The sequence below is a fragment of the Delphinus delphis genome, chromosome 18 (genome assembly GCF_949987515.2).
Source record: "Delphinus delphis chromosome 18, mDelDel1.2, whole genome shotgun sequence".
Taxonomy (NCBI): domain Eukaryota; kingdom Metazoa; phylum Chordata; class Mammalia; order Artiodactyla; family Delphinidae; genus Delphinus; species Delphinus delphis.
The window spans coordinates 64,226,947-64,252,038 of record NC_082700.1 but is presented as its reverse complement, the minus strand read 5'-3'; the positions used below and the strand labels follow the sequence as shown (position 1 = coordinate 64,252,038).

The window sequence follows — 25,092 nt, the reverse complement described above, 5'->3', positions numbered from 1 at the left end:
CTGGGCATTACAGCCGCCTGGGACGTCCGCTGCCCATCTCTTCCTCAGCCCTTGTTGTACTCTATCCCCTCCCCAGGGTGTTTTTAATATACGCGAAGGTCTCAGGAGTGTCCTGAGCAGAAACCCAATGGCCAGGGAGCCCTGGATGCTAAGCGCCATGGTCGGTGCAGTCAGGCCCCACGGTGTAGTCGTGGCACCGGGTTTCTCATCCTCACTCTTAAATTAAATACATTTTGTCAAAAATAAACAAAAACAAAACAAAACAAAATCCACATTGAAACAGAACTCAAAGCTACAAAGAATAGATTGCTTATTGAAGATGTGGGCAGGAAGGGGGAGGAACAAAGCGGGCGGATTGTGGGGAAAATGTCTTAAACTATATCGAAGTCATTATTGAACGGTAACCAAATAGTTTATGAAGTACATTTCTTCTTTTAGAGACCTTTGAGTTGATAAATGCAGAGGAATAATAGAATTGGAACATTGCTGTTTTGCAACCTCTAATGAAATGATGTATGAAGGCAAATGGTTTCAGTGCCTGCTAAATGATTAGCTGAAGCACTGATGGAAAGTTTACAATGAATGGACCAGGCTGTGATACCTGAACCCACCAATGATTCTTAATGCGGCTTCATGAGCCTCTTGGTGAGATGCAGTGAGAGCTCACGACACCAAAACAAGCAAAACAAAACCTGAATATGATGAAGTCAGCCTAGCTCTAACTGCCAGCTTATAGGAAATACGTCCCCATAGGGATATAGTCAACAACAACAAAAAAACAAGTATGGGACATTCTGCAGGCCCTTAGACACTATTGTTCTTCAACAAATAAATTGCATGGAAAAAAGAGAGAGAGAGAGGGACGGGGAACCTATAGATTAAAAGAGATTTAAGAGGCCTACCAGCCAAATTCAACATTGCAAATATAGGGGTCCTATATGGAGACTGATTTAAACAAACCAACTGTAAAAATTTTTAAATTATGAGAAAATGAAGGCTATTCGAAACGCTGCTTGGATATTTGATGGTGTTACGGAAATGTAAATTGGGAGAGGTGGCGATGATGTTTATGTGACTATGTTCTGGGGTTTTTTAAATTTATTTATTTATTTATTTATGGTTGTGTTGGGTCTTCGTTGCTGCATGCGGGCTTTCTCTAGTTGCGGAGAGTGGGCTCTACTCTTAGTTGCGGTGCATGGGCTTCTCATTGTGGTGGCTTCTCTTGTTGCAGAGCATGGGCTCTAGGCGCATGGGCTTCAGCAGTTGTGGCACACAGGCTCAGTAGCTGTGGCTTGCGGGCTCAGTAGTTGTGGCTTGTGGTCTCTAGAGCGCAGGCTCAGTAGCTGTGGAGCACAGGCTTAGTTGCTCCGCAGCATGTGGAATCTCCCCGGACCAGGGATCGAACCCATGTCCCCTGCACTGGCAGGCGGATTCTTAACCACTGTGCCACCAGGGAAGCCCGTGACTATGCTTTTTAAAGCCCACGTATTTTCAGATATAGACTGAAATATTTGTGGGTAAAATAATTTTGATATCTGACACTTGCTTCAAAATAACTCAGCAGGGGTAGGAATAGGGGTGAGGAGTAGAGTGGATATAGAAAAAACAAGAGTTGTCATGTGTTGATAATTGTTGAAGAATAGAAGATGAGAACATGGGGGTTGATTATACTATTTTCTCTACTTTTATATATTATTTCCATTACAAATTTTTTACAAGTACATGTTTTTTTTTTAAATGCTTACTTCTCCATTGACATATTTTTAAGGCACCAGTCAAAACCTATTCCTTGTTTGTCTGTTGCAAATATATTTTCATTTGCCTCCTAAACTATATGTTTTTTAATTCTCTTTATCTATCTTGAGGAGGGCTCTCATTTAAGTCATACTTACTTGTAGTGATTTTTAAAATTTTATTGAAATGCATGTTGTGTAGCATAAGTAAGCTTCAATATATCTTCATCACCTTGTGATAAAATACAGGTACCCCCTACTTTGACAAACAAGACCCACCATAATCAAACTCCATCCTACATGTCAGACAAACTCTTCCAAAGTATAGAAGAGAGGAAATACTTAAAAACCCATTTTATGAGGCCAATATTACCCTAATACCAAAACCAGACAAAACATCACAAAAAAAGAAAACTGCAGACCAATATTCATATTCAATGTATACAAAAATTCTTAACAAAATACAAGCAAGTCAAATCCAGCAACATATAAGAAGAATGATACACTTCAACATGGCAAATTTTATGTAATATATATTTTACCACAGTGAAAAAATAGTAAAATAATAAAAATAATTATACACCATGACTAAATGGGATTTATCTCAGGGATGCAAGGATGATTTAACATCAGAAAATCAACCAGTGTCATACATCACATCGCAAAAATCACATGATCATCGCAGTAGGTGCAGGGAAAGCATTTGACAAAATTCAAGTTCATGGACCTTCAGATTGAGAACACCCATTCTGGAAAGTCTCTAAACATAGCACATGACAAATAATAGTGAAGAAACACCCCAGGGCTAGAAGGTGGATTTAAGGGGCGCTACTGGGATAAAAATGTTCTTTTGAATCTACTGCAAAGAGTTTTCTTGAAACTGCCTTGATCATGAGCAATTAACAGTGTGAATGATTTATCTAAGATCTAAGAGGAGTACAGAGAGTAAACTCCTATAGGATAAGTGTGTGTATTCCTCCTATGCTACAGGCATAATTATTCCCCTCTAGGGGGGCATGAGTATCTTTGTGGTACCATAATTAAAGGGCCTTTGAGTGGCTTGGAGATTTAGGGCGAGTGGTTTAGACTTAGAATTAACACTAGCTGTGTGATCGTAGGTCAGTTATTTAAACTATAAGTCTCAGGATTTTTTTTTTAATTTATTTATTTTGGCTGTGACGGGTCTTAGTTGTGGAATGTGGGACCTTTTAGTTGTGGCATGCGGGCTCATAGTTTCGGCATGCTGACTTTTAGTTGCAATCATGCATGCGGGATCTAGTTCCCCAACCAGGGATCAAACCCGGACTCCCTACATTGGGAGTGCAGAGTCCTACCCACTGGGCTGCCAGGGAAGTCCCTCAGGATTCTTTTAATAGTTTTTATTCATATCTGAAGTTAGGATTCTAAGACCATAAGAGGAGAATTTAAAAAAATAATACCTATGAAGTATTTAGTGCCTGGGCCATGGAAGTATTCATCATGATAAACAACATCCAAGATGGTGTAAATCATGGGTCTGTGTTGAGACAATTATGTCTGCCTCTTAGATAGATAGATGTCAGGCTAGAGGACTTCATAACAGCAAGTTAAAAGGACTAATATTCTTGTTAAGGACTGGCCTTGCTGCTCAAATAACCTTGAAAACTGAAGAAAAGATTGGCCAGAGAATGAAATTTAATTTGGACAAGTTCAGCAGTTGTGCATTTAAAGTAAACACGTAAATGGCACAAAGAAAAGACAGCACTGGCCAGATGTTGCCAAAAAAGGGGGTTTTTCAGGGCAAGGCCTCAGCCTGCATTTTGGGTCCTTGACAAAGGGTGATTTTGTTCACATAGGGGCAGAGCTTAAACTTACTTCAGCTCTGGCTAAATGCTAGAAATAATGTCACACCACTGAATCTGTGTAAATGGTTTCAAAAACTGCTTAAAGATATAACTATTAGTCAAGGGTGCAAACTCAAATGTTTCCACGGGTAACATAACTGAAGGAGGCCCCATGGGCTGTTGCAGAGAGAAGGGGGCCTGTCATCGGAGGGCATGCCCTGTCTGAAAGTATTTATATTCAAAATGTTTCAGAAGCATCAACCAGCCAGACAAACAGGTTGTGGAGGCCTCAGTCCCGCGCAAGCAGCTTATAATCTCTGATCAGTGGAACAAGCATAAATTAAGTGTTTCTCTTTTGTATCCCTGAACCCATAGATGGTCTTTTCCCTTCCAATCAGATAAATACTTGGCAGGAACTGAACTGCTAAAAGCTCTGAATTGTAGCATCGCAGAATCCTTAGAGTTGCTTGTCTTTTCCCCATTTCTGGTTGCTTCCAGATCCCCTCACAAATTCTTCCCCCCCCCTTTTTTTTCTAGCTAACACTCAGCTGCTATTTAGAATAAGATGGTATTTGACCAACTTTTTTTTTTTTTGGGGGGTCTTCTTTTCTAAGCACTTAATGCCTCAAACACTTCAATGTGTTCTGGCCCAAGAGCGCCCTCCTCTGTCAAGCAGTCACCAGGCCCTGATTTCTTTTCCCTTCCTTCCATCTTCGGAGTGGCTCCCAACCACCTGTGCCAAAGGGGCGCATGTGACAGAACCATCTCCAGCCCTCGGTGCTATTGACTTCTCATCTGGAACTCTTGGTTTCCTTTGATAGCAAATTCTTTGCCTGTATGAAAGTTATTTACTTCTGAACAATATTCAGAGAATGGTCAAAGAAAATCAATTACAGTATTAATAAAATTTAAACACTTTTCTTTACAGGCTGATGAACAAAGTAAGCAGAAGTGATATAGGAACTGTAATCTAAAAGCAACTCAGCAATGTAGCATTAGAGGGTAATTTTTAAAAAGGTAAAGTCATGACACTCATGCAAATAATAAATGGTCATTATTAATTCATGACATATTTATTATTAACTATTATTAATTCATGATGGAATCAGTAAGATATTACAATTAGTTTTTATAGTCTCTCCCTGACAAATTCCTTTCTATCGCGATCGTTTGCACTGCTGTGAACAGGAATCGTTTGTATCACTATTAGTTTTCTACAAGTTAACTTCTACCTTAACAGAGTTGTAAAATAGCCTCGTGAAAGACAAAGGTGCTCAACTCTAGAGGATAAAACAACCCTGCAAAGATCATAATCCGGCATTCCACTGAAGAGATGTTCTGTGGCCTCTCTTGCCCTTCCAGCATCTTTCACAGCTTTTCCAGTCAGTGGTGATCATTTTATTAACATCTCTCCATCTCGTCTTCACCCCTATCCTGTGCTTCCTCCCCCAACCCACAAGGAATCCTAGGCTTGGATAAATGGTGTCTGTGTGTATTATAGACTGTGTGAAAATGTTGGGAAGCTTGTAAACATTTTACAAGGATGTGGAGAGGAAAAAAAAAGGCTGACCTAGTAATAGAGGTTTAGGGAGATGAGGCTGATAAACATTCGTCCAGAAAGGATGGTTATTATATAAATGGCATTTGAGGGCTGTTCCCCAAGCCCCCGTGTCTTAGTCAGCTTGGGCTGCTATAAAAAAGTACCACAGACTGGGAGACTTAGAAACAACAGAAATGTATTTCTCACAGTTCTGAAGGCTGGATGTCTGAGGTAGGGGTACCAGCATGGTCGGATTCTGGTGAGGACCCTCTTCATGGTAACGGACTGTCAACTCCGCACTGTGTCCCAACATGGTGGAGACAGAGGGGGAGAGCTCTCTGGGGTCCCTTTTATAAAGGCACTAATCACCTCCCAAAGGCCCCATCTCCTAACACCATCACATTGGGGGTTAGAATTTCAACATATGAATTTGGGTAGGGAGGGGACACAAACATTCAGTCCATTGTACCCCCCATTTCCTCCTCTTCCCACTCGAACATAAGCTCCATGAGAGCAAGGACTTTTTTTGGCCTCATTTTCTTTTTTTTTTAAATTGAAGTACAGTTAATATACAATATTATGTAAGTTACAGGTGTACAATATAGTGATTCACAATTTTAAAGGTTATACTCCATTTATAGTTATTATAAAATATTGCCTATATTCCCTGTGTTGTGCAATATATCCTTGTAGCTTCTTTTATACATAATAGTTTGTACCTCTTAACCTCCTACCTCTATATCACCCCTCCCCCCTTCTCTCTCCCCACTGGTAACCACTAGTTTGTTCTCTCTATTCATGAGTCTGTTTCTTTTTTGTTATATTCAATAGTTTGTTGTATTTTTAGATTCCACATATAAATGATATATAATATTTGTTTTTCTCAGTCCGACTTTTTCACTTAGCATAATGCCCTCCAAGTCCATCCATGTTGTTGCAAATGACAAAATTTCCTTCTTTTTTATGGCTGAGTAGTATTCCATTGCGTGTATATATGTACCACATTTCCTTATCCATTCATCTGTTGATAGACACTTAGGTTGCTTTTATATCTTGGCAATTGTAAATAATGCTGCTATGAACATTGGAGTGTGTGTGTGTGTTTGTTTCTTTCGGATGTATGCTCAGGACTAGACTTGCTGGGTCATGTGGTAGTTCTAGTTTTAGTTTTTTGAGGACTCTCCATACTATTTTCCATAATGTCTGCACCAAGTTACATTCCTGCCAACAGTGTAGAGGGTTCCCTTTTTTCCACATCCTCACAAACATTTATTTTGTTCTTTTTCATGATCACCATTCTGACAGGTGTGAGGTGAGATCTCATTGTCAGTTTGATTTGCATTTCCCTGATGATTAGTGATGTTGAGCATCTTTTCATGTGCCTGTTGGCTGTCTGAATGTAGTCTTTGAAAAAATGTCTGTTCAGTTCTTCTGCCCCTTTTTTAATCTGGCTGTTTGTTTCTTTGTTTTTTTTTTTGATGTTGAGTTGTATGAGCCGTTTATGTATTTTAGATAATAACCTCTTATCAGTCATATCATTTGCAATTATTTTCTCCCATTCAGTAGGTTGTCTTTTTGTTTTGTCCATGATATTCTTTGTTGTGCAAAAGCTTTTGAGTTTAATTAGGTCCCATTTGTTTATTTTTGCTTCTATTTCCTTGCTTTAGGAGACAGATCCAAAAAAATATTGCTATGATTTATGTCAAAGAGTGCTCTGCCTATGTTTTCCTCTAGGAGTTTTATGGTTTCCGGTCTTACATTTAGGTCTTTAATCCATTTTGAGCTTATTTTTACATATGGTGTTAGTGAATCTTTGCCTTGTTTTCTATTGTGTCTCCAGTGCCTAAACAAGGAATAGTACATGAAGGGGCTCCATTAGTATCTGTAGAGTGAATGAATGAGGAAATGAATGTTTCTCCTTCTCTGGATAAAAGAAATGTTGGCTCCAGTGCTAAAGACCAAAGAAAGAGAACTTCCTTGTTTCATCAGTGACTCTTGCAATCCCTGGCTTTCCTCTAATGTACTTCATTCATCCATCCAGCTAGTGTCTTTTACTGAATCTGCCTTGTTTTCCTAGTACTCTGCTACTTGTTGGTATTATAAAGATGAAAAGGATAAGATATGAGCTCTCAAAGACCATGCAATCTCAGTTCCAAGAGGAGATTGGGAGCAAAGGTAAGAGAAAGGAATCGATGCATATCAAATGTGAAAAGTAGAACTAGCAGGGTTTCTGAATAGGGAGGAATTAGAACAATAGTAAGTGAGGTGAATTATGACTGGACAAAGGTAAACTGTCCATCATAGGAAAGATCAAGGAATGGGGAGGTCTAATTATATGCCCTCACTCCCAAGAGTCCAGGACCATGGGTAAGTCTGAGTTCCCAGCTATAAGAAGCTAATATGTAATAGGAAAAATGAAATAAATGTACGGGTTATAGTAAGAAACAAAGTAGTGAGAGGGAAAGTCTAATAACCTATGAGGTGGATCCAAAGGAGGAAACGTTTTCTCTCTGTCTCCCACATCTTCGTGTCATATCTGATACGTATAAGCTGCTGCTGTGAAAAAAAAGGCAACTGGATATTGGAGCCTGTCCTTCTAGATCTGTGGTCGAGCAAGGGAGATAGAGCCCATCCATCCATCACCAGTGCTGTGCCGCGGCTGACTTACTCTGGCTCCTATCAGGTCTCAAGAGCCAATTGCTAAGCCAGTTTTTAAACACAGCCATTTTAAAAAGGTTAAATTTACAATTAAATAAATCATATTGAAAACAAAGGTAATAAATCCTCAAAACATATCACATCCTAAATTATCTGTGCTCTTGTGGATCTTAGGTTGACTATGTCTGTATAATTGTGGGCTAGTCTGCATATTTTCCCAACTCCTCATTCAGTGACATAACATTAGTAGCTTGAAATTGCCGTAGTGGAAGGTTTTACACCATTGACACCACAGAAATTGGCAAATGCTACAAATTGGGACTTTGCTCATCCTTTTGTTTTCTAGATTTAAGAAAATGATGTAGAAAATGTTTAAAATGTAGATTAAACTGAAAAGGATGTCATGTCTAAGCCATTACATTGTGAATAGCACAAAAAATTTGAGGAAATATTCTTCCAATATTCAAAACTATTATCCAAAGAAGTTACTTGTGTCGTTGACTATCAGGTGATATACCAACATGCTTCTTAGTTGTTTTGCTTTTACATGACTTGTTATGTATCAGGCAATGATCATGTAGGAATTACACTTGTTCATCAGTTGCAACAATTAGCTGGCCATGAATACAAAAATTCAGCTAAAAGCATTCTTTGAGAATCAACTGGCTACATGTAATTTATGATAATGAATACTGTGCATCTTATTACTATTTGTAAATTGTGTGCTATGTATTCTTTATATCAGTAAAAATCTATCATAAACATACATATGTATTTACATGTGCATGCATGTGCATATGTGTATATGCATCTATATCATTATATCTCTATTTATACTCATATTTTTTTGGAGCACTGGTTGTTAACATTTACCAACACACCACTGTCCAAAACCAAAAAACAGAGTGGACAGTAACAAATGCCATAAGGGAGTTGCAAGAGGCTGTGGAAGCAGATTCCCTGGGAAACGGGGAAGCTATCATGGGCTTCATGAAGGGGATGAGAGCCAATGGAGTCTGGAGGCAGAAGAACTCAAGGGAACCATTTCCTCGGAGGCCCTTGGCTTTGCTGGTCCGTGAGGGGAGAAGAGAAGTGCCTTTCTAGTAACAAGGGGGCCACTGCCTGCCTGAGGTTGTCACTGTTGTCTGTTTTCTGGAAACCAGAATGAGACACAGGCTCTGAGGACCACAAAAGGTTGTATAAGAAGACAGGATGAGCTCAGGAATCATCAAAGCCTCTAGAAATAGGAATGTTCATCTCCTTCTGCGGCTCCAGGGACTGGTCAGTACAGAGCAAACTGTAGAGAGAATGGCCTAGTCCCACTAGCAGAAAAAGTCCACTAGCCATTGGTTTCTGTAAAGGGGCATTTTTCTTTAACTGGACTTGGAGGCTTGGAATTCAAACTTTATTGCAAAGTAGGGGGTAGAATTAGGCCCCCAAATGTCCTTTTGCATTACATGTAATTATTACATATCCTATGGAGTTGGACAGCATCTTTGCCCTCAATATCTATTCATATTCGCAAATTTTCATGGGAGTCAAGTTTTCTGAAAGGCACTAGGACACTAACATCATCCCCCAGATCCCACTTCCATTTTTCCATCCTCACACACCACCTGCTGTACTACCGTCTCCACTGAACCTCTAAGATGAGGCCAGAGTGTAGAAAGGACAGCACTTCCCTTCCCACCCTGCCATCAACCCCATAAAAGGGAGGAGAGAGAAGAAGGGGAGCCTGAGCAGCGATATGGTCTCAGCATCAATTTTCTTCAAATTGTTGGAGGGGACAAGGTCTTGGTCCAATGTGGCACCAACATCAAAAGGTAGCCTGACTTGGCCATCCTGACTGTGGGTGTATTTTGTGGGAAACACCTACCCATAGGTGAATTGAAATTGTCTCCGTCTTGGGACCCTTGGGACAAGTGTATCTGCAGGTGACACAGGGAGGGAGGGAAGAGGAGACAGGGTGGACGCAGAGGCCAGCAGTGGTGGAATATGACCTTGAGGAGAAATGAGGGCACTGGATTTCTAGGTGGGAGGAGCTTGTGCACAGTGGTGTTGTTGGGAGAGGTATGCCTGGGAGTCTTTTCTAGAAGCTATGTTTGCATAGAATGCATAGCTTTTACTCTCCTTGTGTGTTTACTTAGAGGAAAGGCTGATGGAGTTTGAGGTGGAGCCGTGGTGGTGCTGGTGGTGGTGGGACTTGCACCCTATTGAGAAGAAACTGAGTTCTCCCCTGAGACAATAACAAGCACGAAATGAGATCATTACAAGCACTGCCAGGAAGCTCGGAGATATTCAGGGCAGTGGCCCGCGGAAAAGTCTGGAGTTTCTGCCTGGATTCCATTTGAACTGGGGCAGAAATGTAAAGATATAGCATTTGTTCCCATAGACTGATGTAGTGTAGAGTGTAACTTTTACGCATAGAAAAATATAAAATAAAAGTATAAGATATAAGACAGGATTGGATTCTATCTTATACTCAAAATGTATTAAAGACCTAAATGTAAGACCGGAAACCATAAAACTCCTAGAGGAAAACATAGGCAGAACACTCTTTGCAGATATTGAAAAATCCTTGCATCCCTGGGATAAATCCCACTTGATCATAGTTTATGATCCTTTTAATGTAATGTTGGATTCAGATTGCTAGTATTTTGTTAAGGATTTTTGTGTCTATGTTCATCAGTGATATTGGCCTGTCATTTTCTCTTTTTTTGTGGTATTTTTGTCTGCTTTTGGTATCAGGGTGATGCCATTTGCAGCAACATGGATGGACCTAGAGATTGTCATACTGAGTGAAGTAAGTCAGACAGAGAAAGACAGAATCGTAGGATATGGCTTATATTTGAAATCTGAAAACAAAACAAAACAAAACAAATGAACTTATTTAGAAAACAGAAACTGACTCACAGACTTAGAGAACGAACTTATGGTTACCAAAGGGGAAGGGTGTGGAGGAGGGAGGGACTGCGGGTTTGAATTGACATGTACACACTGCTGTATTTATAATGGACAGCCAACAAGGACCTACTGTGCCACACGCGGAACTCTACTCAATGTTATGTGACAGCCTAAATGGGAAAATAATTTGAAAAAGAATACATGTATAACTGAATCATTTTGCTGTACACCTGAAACTAAAACAACATTGTTAACCAACTGTATTCCAATATAAAATAAAAAGATAAGAAAAAAAACTAAAAAAAAAGGATTACAGGCTGATTAAGGGAAGAATCCAGATTTAGGATTCTTAGGAAGAGAAGGTCTGTCAATTAAGTTAATAATGGAAGATAATTACAAATATTTTAAGAAGCTAGTGAAGCACAGTTGAGCAGTCGGGTGTGTGTGGTCAGGGAACAGGGAACGAAGAGAAAATCCTGACAGGAAAAAAATTCAGGAAGGAAATAACTAACTGTTGGAAAATGATTTCCACTCCACATTTCAACTATTTGAGTTAAAAGAAAGTAAGACCCGTGAAAGACAACTACTTCCAAAGCAGTCATCCTCGGACATGCTTTGTATCGCAGATAACCCGGGTGGTACCAGGTTATCTTGAGAAGGTTCTGGCGTGTGATCTGGTCTGTTTGCAGTGAGTGGTGCTTTGTGCTCACCCTGCCCTTTTTACCCAGCTGCTTATAACGTGCAGAAAGTAAACCCTCAGAGAAACGGCCCCGCCGCCCAGCCCCTCTGCAGAGTCTATCGGATGAAGAGATGCAGAGCTCTGTTTTCTGCTGGCTGTGGTCACGCATGGCTGGAGGATTCATGGACAAGACCAACTGCTCCATCTGTATCTCAGAGTCACTGATTACCAAGAGAAGGACTCAGCCCAGAACCACGCAGAGGATAGAAAGTCCTCAGAGAGTGAGTCTGTTAGAGTAATCCGAACAATCAGAGCCATTCTTATCACATTCTGATTTCTCCGTTGCCCCTTTCAAATACAAGCCGTTTCCTAAGGTCCAAAGGGAACACTGTGAATGGTGCCTAAGATTTTTCATAATGTTAACATCTGAATGAAAGGACCAGATGTGACCTTAGAATGAAGGCAATGACCAGGGAGAAGGGCAGGGGTCAAGGGAAGGCCCCAAATTTCAAAAGGGTACATTTCAGAAATTGCCATTGGTATGCTTGGTAGCAAACTCCAGATAAATTCTAGAATGGATAATTAAAGGGATGGTTTTAGAGCTCTTAGTAAAGCAAGAAGCTCCCAGTAGGAAGCAGTATGATTCCCTTAGAGCAAGAAACATCATATTAGACAATTTCTCTTTTGACGAGTTTACTAGGATGCTTCAAAACTTCTATCGTGCTGTGCTGCTGGACAAGAAGGAGAGACACGGGGCTGGTCACCATGCAGACAGACTCAGTGATGGTACCAAGGATGGTGAACCACGCCCTATGGGCCCGTCCTCGCTCCCGTTCACTCACCTCAATAAAAAAACTCACTAATTCGACATACACCTTATAGAGCATGGACTTCATGGAGTTTATCTTCTGGGAAAGAGAGAGGAAGAAATTGTTCAATCCCTGTCCTCATGGGGCTTATAACGTAGAGGTGGGAAAGGACAAGGACACAAGTAACCACAATCCAAGCCAGAAAAACAAAATTACAGAAAGAAAAGTACAAAGCGCTATGGGGGGGATCAATGGAGACAAAGGTCCTATCTGGTTGGAAGGTTGAAAAGGCTTTGCATGGGAGATGGCACTGGAGGTGGAGTTGGAAGGAGGAGAGAGATGCGGGTGATGAAGAAAGGCATTGGCCCCACACGGTGTGAGCAGAGGCACAGACTAGGGAAAAGGTTAAGCACAAAGTCCAGGTTGATGGAAGCAGGGGGACGAGAAAGGCAAGTCAGGACTGCTGTGACGCATTCCTCTCGCTGGGAAGCGGCCGCGGGGAGTCCTTCCATCAGGTGTTTGGATTCAGGAGTCACACCGTCTGGCATGAATCTTGCCATGGCCACCACCTTCACCAAGAAATTAAGTTACGAAACTTCTCCAGGCGCTGGTTACTCCACCTGTAGACCAGGCCTGGTTACAGCAACGCCCCACGCTGAGGGTCACTGGGGAGTAGGCGAGATTCTGTGTCAATTCTGTGCCTGGCGCGGAGGGAGCGCTCTCTAAATGGGCTGAATGAAGCCCAGAATTAAACTGGAGGAAGCTCTGTTTTGCAAGTGTGATCTGAGAGCAAGTTCAAAGAGCGGAAAACGTCTTCCTGCTATTTGATCCCAATCTATGGAAAGCCATAGGCTGAGCCACAGAAAAGGCAGACCTCCCCGCAGGGAGAATGGGAGGGTGGGCAGGCAGATTCTGCGGAATTTGGCAACTGAGAAGGTGTGGGATCAGCAGTTTGGGAAAAGCAAGGAGGAGAAACGTGTGCAGCATCCTCTTGGATTTGGAGATCTGGGGACAAGTGTGGGACTGGGTGGAAGATGTCTTTACCTCTATGGGAGGAATTCCACAGAGATCACAGGGAGTGTGCTGAAGGCTTTTGGGTGACGCTAAACTGGGAGGTTGGTGAATACAAAGATGACCAAATCAGGATTCGAAACTGTCTTGAAGGCTAGAATTTGCGTTGGAGAAAACAACCGCAATAATAGCAAACTCATTTATTAGCTTATTTAATTTTTTTCATAAGGGAGATATTATTATCATGCTCATTTTACAGGTAGGGAAACTGTTGAAAGTCAGGTTTCAAGGTCTGTGCTCTAGAGGGAAGAAAGAAGGAAACTGATCTTTATGGATCAGTGTGCCAGACACGAAGTTTCACCCAAGGGAATACTTAGGAAGCTGGAAGACCTGCAAGGAGCTCAGATGATTTAAAGTAGGACCTGGGAGATGAAGATGACAGTGTGATGAAACGTTATTTCTAGGCGCTCCATAGGCCTGTGAGAGGCATTTGAGCACGAGGCAGAGAGCTGAATTTTCTGTGCTGATCCCCGATCCATGTGAATTATTTCCTACTATGGCGTGAGGAGCAGGGATCTTCAACTGTTTCTGTTCAGTGGGTCCACATTCCTGTCTGCGATAATCTTGGTCTCTAAGTCTGTCTTTTGACTCTGATGACTATGGTGTGGGATATGTGGGAGATGTCTACATGGTGAAGTTGCGTGTGTGAGTGTGACGTGTAGAGGCGTCTGCAGGGTGAGAGTTTGTATAGACGTGTAGTTAGCTGTAGAACCAGCTGCGTCTGTGTACATGCGTGTGCCCACGCGGTGTGAACACTCTGGTGTGAATCTGTTTTATGATTCTAGTGTAATTGGAGCACAAGCTGCATGGCTCACCACCTTGGTTAAAGGCACACCCCACCCTCACCCCCAGCACTCCCAGGAGGGATTAACGAAGGAGCAGGAGGCAGAAGCAGAAAGAACCCTGCAGAGCAGAGGCTGGGGTACTACTCACTAAGAACCTGCTGACCCCACTATAGGAAGAGCGTAAGAGCTGCAGCTGGAACAGGAATTTCCCTGCGGAGGGCGCTAATGTCTCTCAGACTCCAAACCCTCCCAGTACTGACTTGAATCTGGGATAGAGGGAGTCAGTAGGATAACGTGGGTATTTTCCCAGATGATATAAATGGATTCCAGATAATTCTCTCATAGCGCCTGCGGGCTCCTCTTTGTGGCTCCATCACCTACCAAGACCACCGCCAACTGCATTCTCTTTATCAATTGGGCTGTGGATGTGATTCCTGCTTCGCTCCTTCCCTCGCCCTCTCCCGTCCCCCCCAGTTCTCACAGCTTGCAGAACAGTCCTTCCCGAGGCACAGGGTGGGAGAAGACCATGTTCTGGTGAGGAAGCAGAACTCAGAGCAGAGGAAATGGGTGAGCCAGAGGGCAGACCAGCCAGGTCTGGAGCTCAGAGTTGAGAGCAGGCATTGGGTCAGGACTGAATGGCCAAGCAAGCTGCAATTAGCGGGTAGGACAGTCATAAGACAGTTGTACTGCCTGGAACCCAGACATCAGCCAGCAGAACAAAGTGAGAGTCTGAGGTCCAGGTTTCAGCAGGAGAGTGGGCATCAGCTGATCTCCAGGAGCTGGGAGGCTGAGCAAAGCAGGAAGAGCACAGAGCCAGGGCACAGGGCCAAGGAAGGGTCCTGACCCCTGCAATAGAGAATCAGCTTCGTGGAGAGTCCTACAGAGCAGGCTGAAATCCCCAAACACGACTGGCTGGAGGTTTGCAGGTTGGGCGTAAATGAGAGCATCTGCTGTAGTCAGACAGGGAGAAAATAGCCTTCTGTTTCCTCTGCCCACCTTGCCACATTTTGTGTTGTCACATTTTGTGCTCTGGAGAAAATCTGTCTCCCAGTAGGGTGACTGGTCTGCTTATTATACATGGACTATATTTGGTTTGTATAAATGAAAAATATTGATCCAAAGATATCCAGTTAAAGGCAGGATTTGTCCTCTCGTATTCCCCCCAGCCCAGCAGCACTTAGCTCTACGCCTGGATTTAGAAGCAGTCATTCCTTCCCTGGGAAGGGTTAGGGGGCACATCCCTTGGGTTTGCTTAGGACCTTTAAAAATATCAGTTCAAGATAGAGAATTGCATATTTACTACATTGATTCTAACATACATTAATATATTGATTTAAATATAATAACATTAATATAACATATGTATTATGACTTTTACTACTTTAACTTCTAGGCTATGAACATCTCCAGGGCAGAGACAGGTCTTTTTATTGCCTTGTTCCCAAGCAACCAGCACGGAGCCCATGAGTTGTCCAAAAATATTTAAGTCAATATGCAAGTCAGGAATACTGATGTTTAACTATTTCTTCTTCTTTTTATATAGTCACAGAATCTCAGATCTCAAACTGGATATGACTTTAGAGATTACCCAGTGTGTCTTCCCAACCAATGCAGGAATTATTTCTACCACCTTTTTAGTAGAGGAGCATCAGCCTCCTCTAGATACTTCTAGTCAGTTCTTTGTGGGACAGACCATTCCGTTGTTGGGCAACTCTGATAGAAATTGCTTCTTCAGAGAGCCCCTAACTCTGATTCCCTCGTAACAGCTACCCAGGGGTCCTACTCATCTTCTTCCCATTCCTCCATCCCTCTCACACCCTTACCCACCATATTCTTTTCCTTTTTTCCAGATGAAACAATTGCCCGTGTGAATTTATTTCAAGACCTCCCGCCTTCCTAGTTACCCTCCTCTCACATCAATGAATGTGGTTTGTATTCACATTCCTTAAGATATGGTGCCCAAGACCAGCACTGTGCAATTTGACTATGGAATATGCGGGAGTGAGGGGCTATTACCCTTCCAATGTGGACATTCTTATGCTATTATAGGCACTTCGGATTGCATTAATCTTCATGGCTGCTACCTTTTCCTGTTGTTTTTTACTAAACGTCTAAGAAGCACAGCTTTTTTTTTTTTTAATTAAATTCAGTCTAACTATTCTCTCTCATTCTATCCAATCGATTTTTAAAGCCAAACATTAAGTTGAGAATCTGACTGCTTGAGATCTTTGTATGTATTGGAAAATACTGTCCTGGGAGAAGGGATGGAACTTAGGGTGGGACCTGCTCTGCAGCCAGCTTCCCCTTCCACTGCCCCCAAGTCTCTGGGCAGGAACCTCGGAGCACCCGTGACCCCTTCATCCCTCATGAGTCACCAAGTTACTCGGTCTTATCAGTTCTACCTCTAAGTACCTTCCTTGTCTGTTCCCACTGTTGCCCTCACATGAGGTTCAGGTTCTCACATGAAATACTGCAGGATCTTTCTGAAATGCAAGTCCCGTCAGGGATTCTCTGCTCAAAATGTTTCAATGGCTTTCCGGCTCCTCTAGGACAAAGTCGAAATCCCCTCATAGAGCTTACAGGTTCCTTTGCAAGTCCCCCTCCATGTGCACCTGCACCCCATCTTGACGTCCTCCCTCACATCCACGTGGAGTCTTTCCAATGTGCTCGCTGGTCCCTGAGGCGCTCGGCTCCTTTCTGCTTGGAGGTCTTTGCTCGTACGTGCCAGGCCCTGCTCTGAACGCTCTACACAAATTAACTCACTTCATCCTCACCACCACCCTCTGAAGTAGATAATATTACTCCCATTTTACAGACGGGGGAGCTCATATGTTAAGCATTTTGCCTGGTGTCACGCAGTTAATAAGTTGTAGAGCAGGATGAGTCCCGTGACCCGAAATGCCCCCCCTTTCTTCCTCCTGGGTGAACTTCTACCCATCTTTCAAGACAGTTCAAGCACTGGCTTTTCTGGGAAGTCTGCCTATGCCCTGAACTTAACCACAGATAGCACTTATCGTTCTGGGATAATCGTTTGCTAAATGATCATCGCCCTCTAAGCAGCACATCCACGGAGATAGGCCCCTGTGCTTTCCTCACTGAGCCCCCAGAACCTATATTCTGTGCTGGGAATCTAACGAATGCTTTGATGAAAGGAACTCATTAATGAATAAGTGACTTAACTACTTACAGGGTTCCTTCTGTAGTTGTAATATGGCATCATAGCCATTTTTACCAAATTGTTAATTTTGGGTCATCAGTTTTTCCTATAATGTGTACAAAAATCTACGCAAAGCTTAATTGTAGATCAATTCTTAATTTTCTTAAGAAACAATTAAAAAATTCTTAATTTTCCCCTGAAATTCAGATCAGTTATCCTGGCTTTGTCTAAGAGCAATACTGTTTTCTGAAGTGCTCTGGAATTACTTAAAAACGCACAGCGGCAGTATGTTTTAAAACTACCAACCCCAGTTTGCTCTTTGCTCAGGTGTCCTTTGAGTTCATCCCCTTGAGATTGCGAGTTAGTCTGTAAGGGAATCGAGCAGAGGAGACTCAGGAGCGCCAGCTTGCCGCACGTGCGGTCGGACGGGCAATGAGCGAGAGAGGAGCAGTGGGCCCGGAGAGAAATACGCCTGAGGCTTTTCTACACATCATCATCATCTTATAGATAAGAAAGGGAAACAAAGTGAATTTAAGTGACTTATCCAAGGGCACACAAGAAATTAACGGCAGAGCTAGGACTTAAACGCAGGTTTGGGGCTGGTACAGAATGCTGAACATTTCCCCAAAAGCTCTATAGACGACCATACAAAGTTATAAATACATTCTCCTGTTGAGTCTCAGATATTTTGTCTGTAAAATGGGGATTATACCATCTTTTGGATAAATATGATAATATATGTGAAAGCACTTTGTAAAATGCAAATATGATTCAAATCAATATATTAAACTGTCTGTCACAAAATTTTTCCCAGTTCTTAGGGCCAGGAATATTTGAGTAAACTTTGTCCATTTTTTGACTGCCCAGCATACAAACGCACCTTAGTTCTGGTGAAGCTCTATCTCCCACCATGGAGCCCGAAATGGGCCTTTTCTCCTCATCTCCAGCAGATGCAACATATGATTGACAAAATGAAGAGGCCCACGTCTGTGGTGAGAACCTGACTTCTGGATGCAGTGTGGTCTTGCCTTATAAGGTACAGTAAATCCTAACCAGTAGGATAAGCATAAACTGTAGTCTAATGAGCGCAACAGCCTTTGCTTTGTTATAAATATGACATAAGACATGCAACAAGGCGTCAGAGTCATCCTTCTATTAGGTTCTGGATTCCAGGAAGCAGCTACTGCAGTCCTGGCTGGAAACAAATAGATGGAGTGGAAGTAACGGTCACCTTCCTGCCACTGAGATGTGAGCTCTCCAGGCACTGAAATCTGTATTCATAAGAATGATTGCTACCCTTTATGGTGTGCATCTCGCCTGTGTTATCTCGTTTCATCGCCATTTAACAAGTAAGAAAACTGAAGCACAGGGAGATTAAGACCCTTAGTTAGTAAATGGTGAGTCCATCACACTCAAAGTCTAGACTCAAAGATTCAGACTCTAAGCAGAATTTCTCACCCTTTTATGTGCTTGGGGGACACCTGGAGATGTTGTTAAAGTGCAGATTCTGATTCTATGGGTCTGTGGTGGGGCCTGAGAGTCTGCATGTCTAGCAAGCTCCCAAGTGACATAGATGCTGCTGGTCTGAGGACCACACTTCTAGAAGCAAGGTTCTAAATCGTTCTTGAAAAGTGCACTTGAAGCACTTTGAAAAGTGCTTCTTGAATCTCACCATAAAAAACACTCATGGCTCTTCAACTATGCACTTCCCTAGGGCTTCTCCTTTTGCCAGAGCTTGGTGACATGAGAGGAGAGTCCCTATGCATCTATTAAATGCTGATTTCTTCTTCCATTTGTTCAATCCACAAATTTTATCGAGAGCCTGCCTGGAGCCAGCCATAATGGTGGGTGCTGAGGATACCAGGATAAGTAAGATAAGGTCCTGGCCTCTAAGAGAGGAGCTACTGATGGACACAGGCTGTCCTGAAAACCTCTGAACACCCTGCAGCAGACTGACTTAGGACCAGGTCCACTTGTGGGCTGCCTGGGCTCTGGTACCATCCTCACCGCCACAAGGTGTGGGCATGTTTCAGCACGTGGGTCCAATCCTCTTGGCATAGAGACAACTTTCTGGCAGCTCCTCCTGTCCAGAGTCTACTGGGAAAATACAATTCACCTACCTTGGGTCATTGATTGTGTCAGTAAACATAAAACTATGCCATTTTTTTTGTTGGGATAAGAACGCACTAAATGTTTCTTACACTTCTTTTGGGGTGAGAACTGCCAAAGACAGAACTTGAGCTTTTCTACATGCTTTTAGATAACTTTACATGCATTTGGATCACAACAAGAAAATCACTCTGAATGAAAATTAACCTTAGGTTTATTTAACAAAATTAAGTCTCAGAAAGCAATCAGAATTTTAGCAAATGGACACCTATCTTGAGATTAAAGGTAAATGCCTTCTAAGGCTGCAGAGATCTATCAAATGTGTTATTTTGAAAATATTTTTGAAACATCTTAATTATGCAAGTCAATTTTCCGTCACTGAGGCTGTAATTAGTTTTCATTTATTATTACTGTTGTTTGAAATTTAAATGTACTACTGTTATTTAGTCATAGACTAAGGCACACATTTCAACCAGGAAGAAATCTAAAGTTATGACATCAGATGATTCCCACCTGTTCCCTATGTGAGAATAAACATCCAGAGAAACCTCTTTTCTTTAGCAAATGCCATTCCTTTCCCCTATCTTTATGGCCTGGCTGTTAAGGGGATGGGGAGAGAGGTGAAGGATAGGCAGGTGAGGAGAGGTCCACCTTTACTAAGTGTCATATGGTCGTTTGAGATCATTCAGACCTATCTCCACTCAGATGCAGATGAGATTCTATACTGTCAGGATCCAGGAAGCCAGCAAGATAATAGATAAGTGGAGAAAAAGAGGGACAATTCTCAGGAGGAATAATGTTAGAGGACCCTATTACAGTCATCATTCTTCAGTGAACTTCTATGGCGAAGTGGTGAAGGATTGTAAAGCTCTTGAGTGAACTTCAAGTTGAAACGGGCTTTAAGGGACTCCTGGCATCCAGCTCTTTCAATATAAGGGGGAAGAAAGTTATGAATGAGGCACAGAGTTTCATTACCAAAGTCAAGGTCTTAAGACTAGTTAATAAAAAAGTCAGAACTTGAAGCTCCATCTGCTGAATTACCATCCAGTCATCTTCCTTTTTGTTGCAGGAATACAATCTTGCCCTCATCACAAACTATCTGTCTCCTCATTATTTTGTTCATTCAGTCATTTTGCAAATATGTATCCAGAGCCCATTGTGTGCTTGGAGCACAAGGAGAACATCACAGACCAGGTCCCTGCCCTCGAGGCGACCATGACTCAGCTTTACTCTCTCCTTGGAGCAATGCTTTCTGGATCCAGCCTTCCCCGTCAGAAATTACTGCTGCTCTCCCTGTGAGAGATGCTTTGCTTTCACAGTTAAAACTCTACTAACATCGAGAGGAGAGAAAAACACAACACAACAAAACAAGAGACACAGCCTAGAGTGGCTATTGCATCTAAAGATAGTGAATTGCTTTTGAAATTGAGTCAAGAAGTTTTCAGTCCACAATGAGGATTGAATTACAAGTGTCCCTATGGTGTTGTCCTGAAATGGATTCCACAGAACTATAGTTGAAGGGGGCCTGTGTTTTTCACAACTGGAAATGCCCCTTGTCCAGCGAAATGCTGGCTTACATCAAATCTTTTAAGGTTGTAGTCACTACTAATGTAAATGGGTTCCTAAAAAACTGTAGCTATACTGGGTCATCTAAGAGGGTTAGTTAGCAACAAGAAGGTATGACTTTGACAGTGAAGTTATGTAACCAGCAAGGAAAAAAAAAAATCTAGCAGTTTAAAAAGATTTTCTGTTGTTCTTTCTTAGAGGAGGCTTAATGTGGCCTAAGTCTAAAAAGATTTGTCTCAAATTGACAATGTAGGTTTAAATCAATTTATTATTTTAAAACACACTATAACCATTTTCATTCCCCTTTGGCTTCTGAGTTTTTTTCTTAATTTGGAATTATTATGATGATTGAGAGCCTACTGGCATAGAAAGCTTCCCAACACCCCACTGTTGTGTTTTCAAATAAGAATAAAGGAAAAGCAACCGGCCTCATCAGCAATGACTCCATGTGAATGAGGACATCTAAATTGGTGAGTGTCCATTTTCTTGGAAATATGAATCAGTGTTCCTGATGTTGAATATAGATTTCTGTAGTAACCTGTATCTTTGCTAAAGATTTTGATTCAGGATGAAGGAAGTAGAAAGATGATGTTAAATGAATTTTACAAATTCTAATTGAAGCATTGTCAGTGGACAAGGTTTTCCAAATTACCTCTCGTGTGCAGGGTACAGAGCAGACATAGAATACATTATTTTTACTACTGAGAAACAAAATCAAGAGGATAAAGTTTTAAGGTGGAAGGTTATTTGGACCACTGTCAACACTGTTCATTAATTAGCCCACTTTGGAGCTAAGGTTGAACACCTATTTTTCACAATAACTCGGTTTCATTAAGGAATAGAGAATGAAGGGTAATAACACCATACATATATATAAATATATATATAAATATATATATATAAATATAAATATATATATATAAATATATATATATATATAGAATGAACCCAGTAGAGAACAAAAAAATACACTTAGCCGCATGACATAACTTCTACCTGCTGCCTCAAGGTGGGAATGGGCCAAGAGGTCTGTGGAATGACAACAGTGTCCCCATAATACTCTTCTCTTTTTACAATTTTCCCTGCACCTAGGGAAACCTTCCGTAGTAGAAGGAGAATTTTGAAATATCCTAAATAAGTTTAGAAGCTGGGACTGAAGAGAGAGTAGCACTGATTCCTCTAATGGGTGCTCAGGAAAGTCCATGTTACTTGGAGGCCTAACTGAGGTGTCCAAGCTTGAACACTTCCCTTTATTGTCATTAGACTCTCCTGGATTTAACTAAATATCCTCTCTTCATCCTTTGGCACGCACTGTGGACTAATGACGTGAATACTTGACACAGAATCCCATAAAATATGATGCTTTAGTAACTTCCTAGTTAAAATTTGATTTCATTTCCTTTATTGGGGCCAGGGTACAGTGTTGCCATTTTATTGTGAAAAGTCTATATATTATAAAACACCAGGGGCAATTTTTAATGTAATAAACCCACCACCTGCGGCTGATTTGTAAACATAATCAAATAGGCAGAAAGCAGGGGCAGGTAGCGATTCTTATAATGACATACAAGCAAATAGCAAATAATTGTTGCCCTGGAGGTATCCTGTTGTGTGAAAATGGCTTTTTTTGAAGTCTAGTTGATTTAAATATTATATTGGTTTCAGGTGTACAATATAATGATTTGATATTCTTATAGATTATACTGAAAATGCCCTTACAATTTTTCCCTCTTTAAAATACACAGTTTCTAATAGTTTCTAGTATGCCTAACATTGAAAGCTTGTCTACATACTTTTTTTTTTTTTTTTTTTTTTTTGCGGTACGCGGGCCTCTCACTGCTGTGACCTCTCCCGCTGTGGAGCACAGGCTCCGGACACGCAGGCTCAGCAGCCATGGCTCAGGGGCCCAGCCGCTCCGCGGCACGTGCGATCTTCCCGGACCGGGGCACAAACCCGTGTCCCCTGCATCGGCAGGCGGACTCTCAACCACTGCGCCACCAGGGAAGCCCTCTTAACTACTTTTTAAAATTTTCTTGCTCTGCTGTATTATCACTAAACACGATTTTTTAAAAAAATATGGAAACCCCTTTAAAAACCCCTACATCTCTCAACACTGTCCATCTTCTCATATGTTTCTATCACTGTGAATATAGACACGTATGTGTATGGATTTCATGCTAGAATGGCCTGAGGAAGTACAGGGACTTAGGATAACATATGATCAGGACTTCCCTGGCGGTCCAGTGGTTAAGACTCTGTGCTTCCACTGCAGGGGCATGGGTTCCATCCCTGGTCAGGAAACTAAGATCCCGCATGCCGCGCGGTGAGGCCACAAAAACAAAACAGTACAACGTATGATCTACTGACGGCGTGTGTTTACCATATGTATATATATGGTGTCCTCCATGACACAAGGCAAATCAAAACCTGTTTTAAAACAAGCCAGTCACTTCTGCCCTTTCCTTTGGAGTTGATTATTCGCATTAGGTATTTCTAAAAGATCCATGCAGTTATTTGCCATATGAAAGACATGATTTAATTCTTTCAGTCAGCATTCATACACCCCGTCCCTCCTAGGCAAATCTTGGCACTTGGATTAAGTACTCAGAGTTAACAGCCAACTGTATACGGACTCTTCAGCACAGTGAGGGGAAAAGTGACATTTTACCTCCACCCCAAACAAAGCTATTATATTTACCTTCTACTTTGAAGATAGTAAAGTGCGGTCGACAATGGAAAGAACCCAACGCGTTACCTGCGCAGTTCATCCACAGACCCTGGTAAACCCAAGTGGCCGTTATCACCGAGGATGCTCGGGTAGTTACTTTCCACTCATTGGATGCGGTGGCAGCGACGAGAGCACCAAAGCCCCCGACGCCAAACACCAGAGCCGAGATCTGTGCCCTGGACATGTCGCTCAGGCGTCTCCAGGGACACTGTCCGGACAGATCGCTGCAGTGGTCTAGGCATGCAGCGGACACAACCCGCTTGGACCAGTGTTGCAGCAAGTTAATGCGGGCAGGTGACAGTACTTCATGCTCGGGTGGCCTGAGGAAGGACCAGAACTTAGGATAAAGTCTGATTTACTGATGGCATTTTAAAGGTAGCCTAAGACGATCTTTCTAACTTCCTACATGGATATTTACTAAAAGTTTGTAGATGGATTCTGAAGGTTTTGAGTTCGCAGATTTTTTTCCTGCCACATAGTTAATATTTAATTTTCTGTTAGCCTGAAGCTTAATGAACCATGCAGGGACGAGATATTACAAAGTACAAATTATACAGTAACAGTTAAGGCTTCTTTGACCCATTGCTTTAGTCTTGCGTGCTTCTGAATCTTATATAAATGGAATCATAGCGCGGCTTTCTTCTGTAACCAATTTTTTCACACATTATGTTTGTGAAATTCATCTATGTTCAGCAATGTAGCTATGGCTCATTAATTAGTACAGCAGAATACAGTATTTCATTAAATGAATTTTGCTGGGTTACACATTCATTTTGACTCAGTACTTTGAAGATATAATTCTGTTTTCATTTGGCTTCCATTGTTGTTTTTGAGAAATCGAGCGTCTGATTTGTCATTTCTTTGGAGGTTAACCTGTATTTTCTCTTTGGTTTTAAGATTGTCTTTGTCTTTGGTTTTGGCAGTTTCACTAATTTTCTAAGTGTGGATTTAAAAAAAATCGTATTTGGGATTTACTGAGCTTTTTGAAACTGATGATTCATTGCTTTCATCAATTCTGGACAACCATTAGTCCCTTCCTTCTCCAGATATCACGTCTGTCCCTATCCTTTCTTTATCTCCTTCTGTGACTCTGACAAGCTCTATTTTTTTAGTTGGTCCTATGTCTCAAAATCTCTTTAACATTATTTACTTCTTTATTGCTCCATGATGAATTCTGGGAATTTTTTCAGACATATGTTCTAATTTTTAAATTTTTTCTTCAACTATATATAATCTGCTGTTAACACATCCAGAGTTTCTAATTTCTATTACTCTCCTTTTTAAAATAATTCTGGAAGTTCCATTTTATTCTTTTTCAAATCTTCCTGTTTCTTTTTCTAATCTCTTGTTCTTTAGTCATAATTCAAAGGCCATATTTTATTTTTTTAATTTTTTATTTTACTTATTTATTTTAACATCTTTATTGGAGTATAATTGCTCTACAATGGTGTGTTAGTTTCTGCTTTATAACAAAGTGAATCAGCCATACATATACATATATCCCCATATCTCCTCCCTCTTGCGTCTCCC

At 41.5% G+C, this 25,092-nt stretch overlaps 1 protein-coding gene across 2 annotated transcripts in view; it reads right to left on the bottom strand.

The window, feature by feature from the left end:
- CLDN10 (claudin 10) overlaps window positions 1-23,746 on the bottom strand; it is a 100,249-nt gene extending 76,503 nt beyond the window's left edge. The window contains exon 1 of one of the 2 annotated variants that reach the window (XM_059996252.1): window positions 23,533-23,746. In XM_059996252.1, the coding sequence (XP_059852235.1) occupies window positions 23,533-23,746 (214 nt within the window). The remainder of the gene's footprint in view (window positions 1-23,532) is intronic. The other variant, XM_059996253.1, reaches the window with a different exon arrangement.
- Between the last annotated feature and the right edge of the window lie 1,346 nt (window positions 23,747-25,092).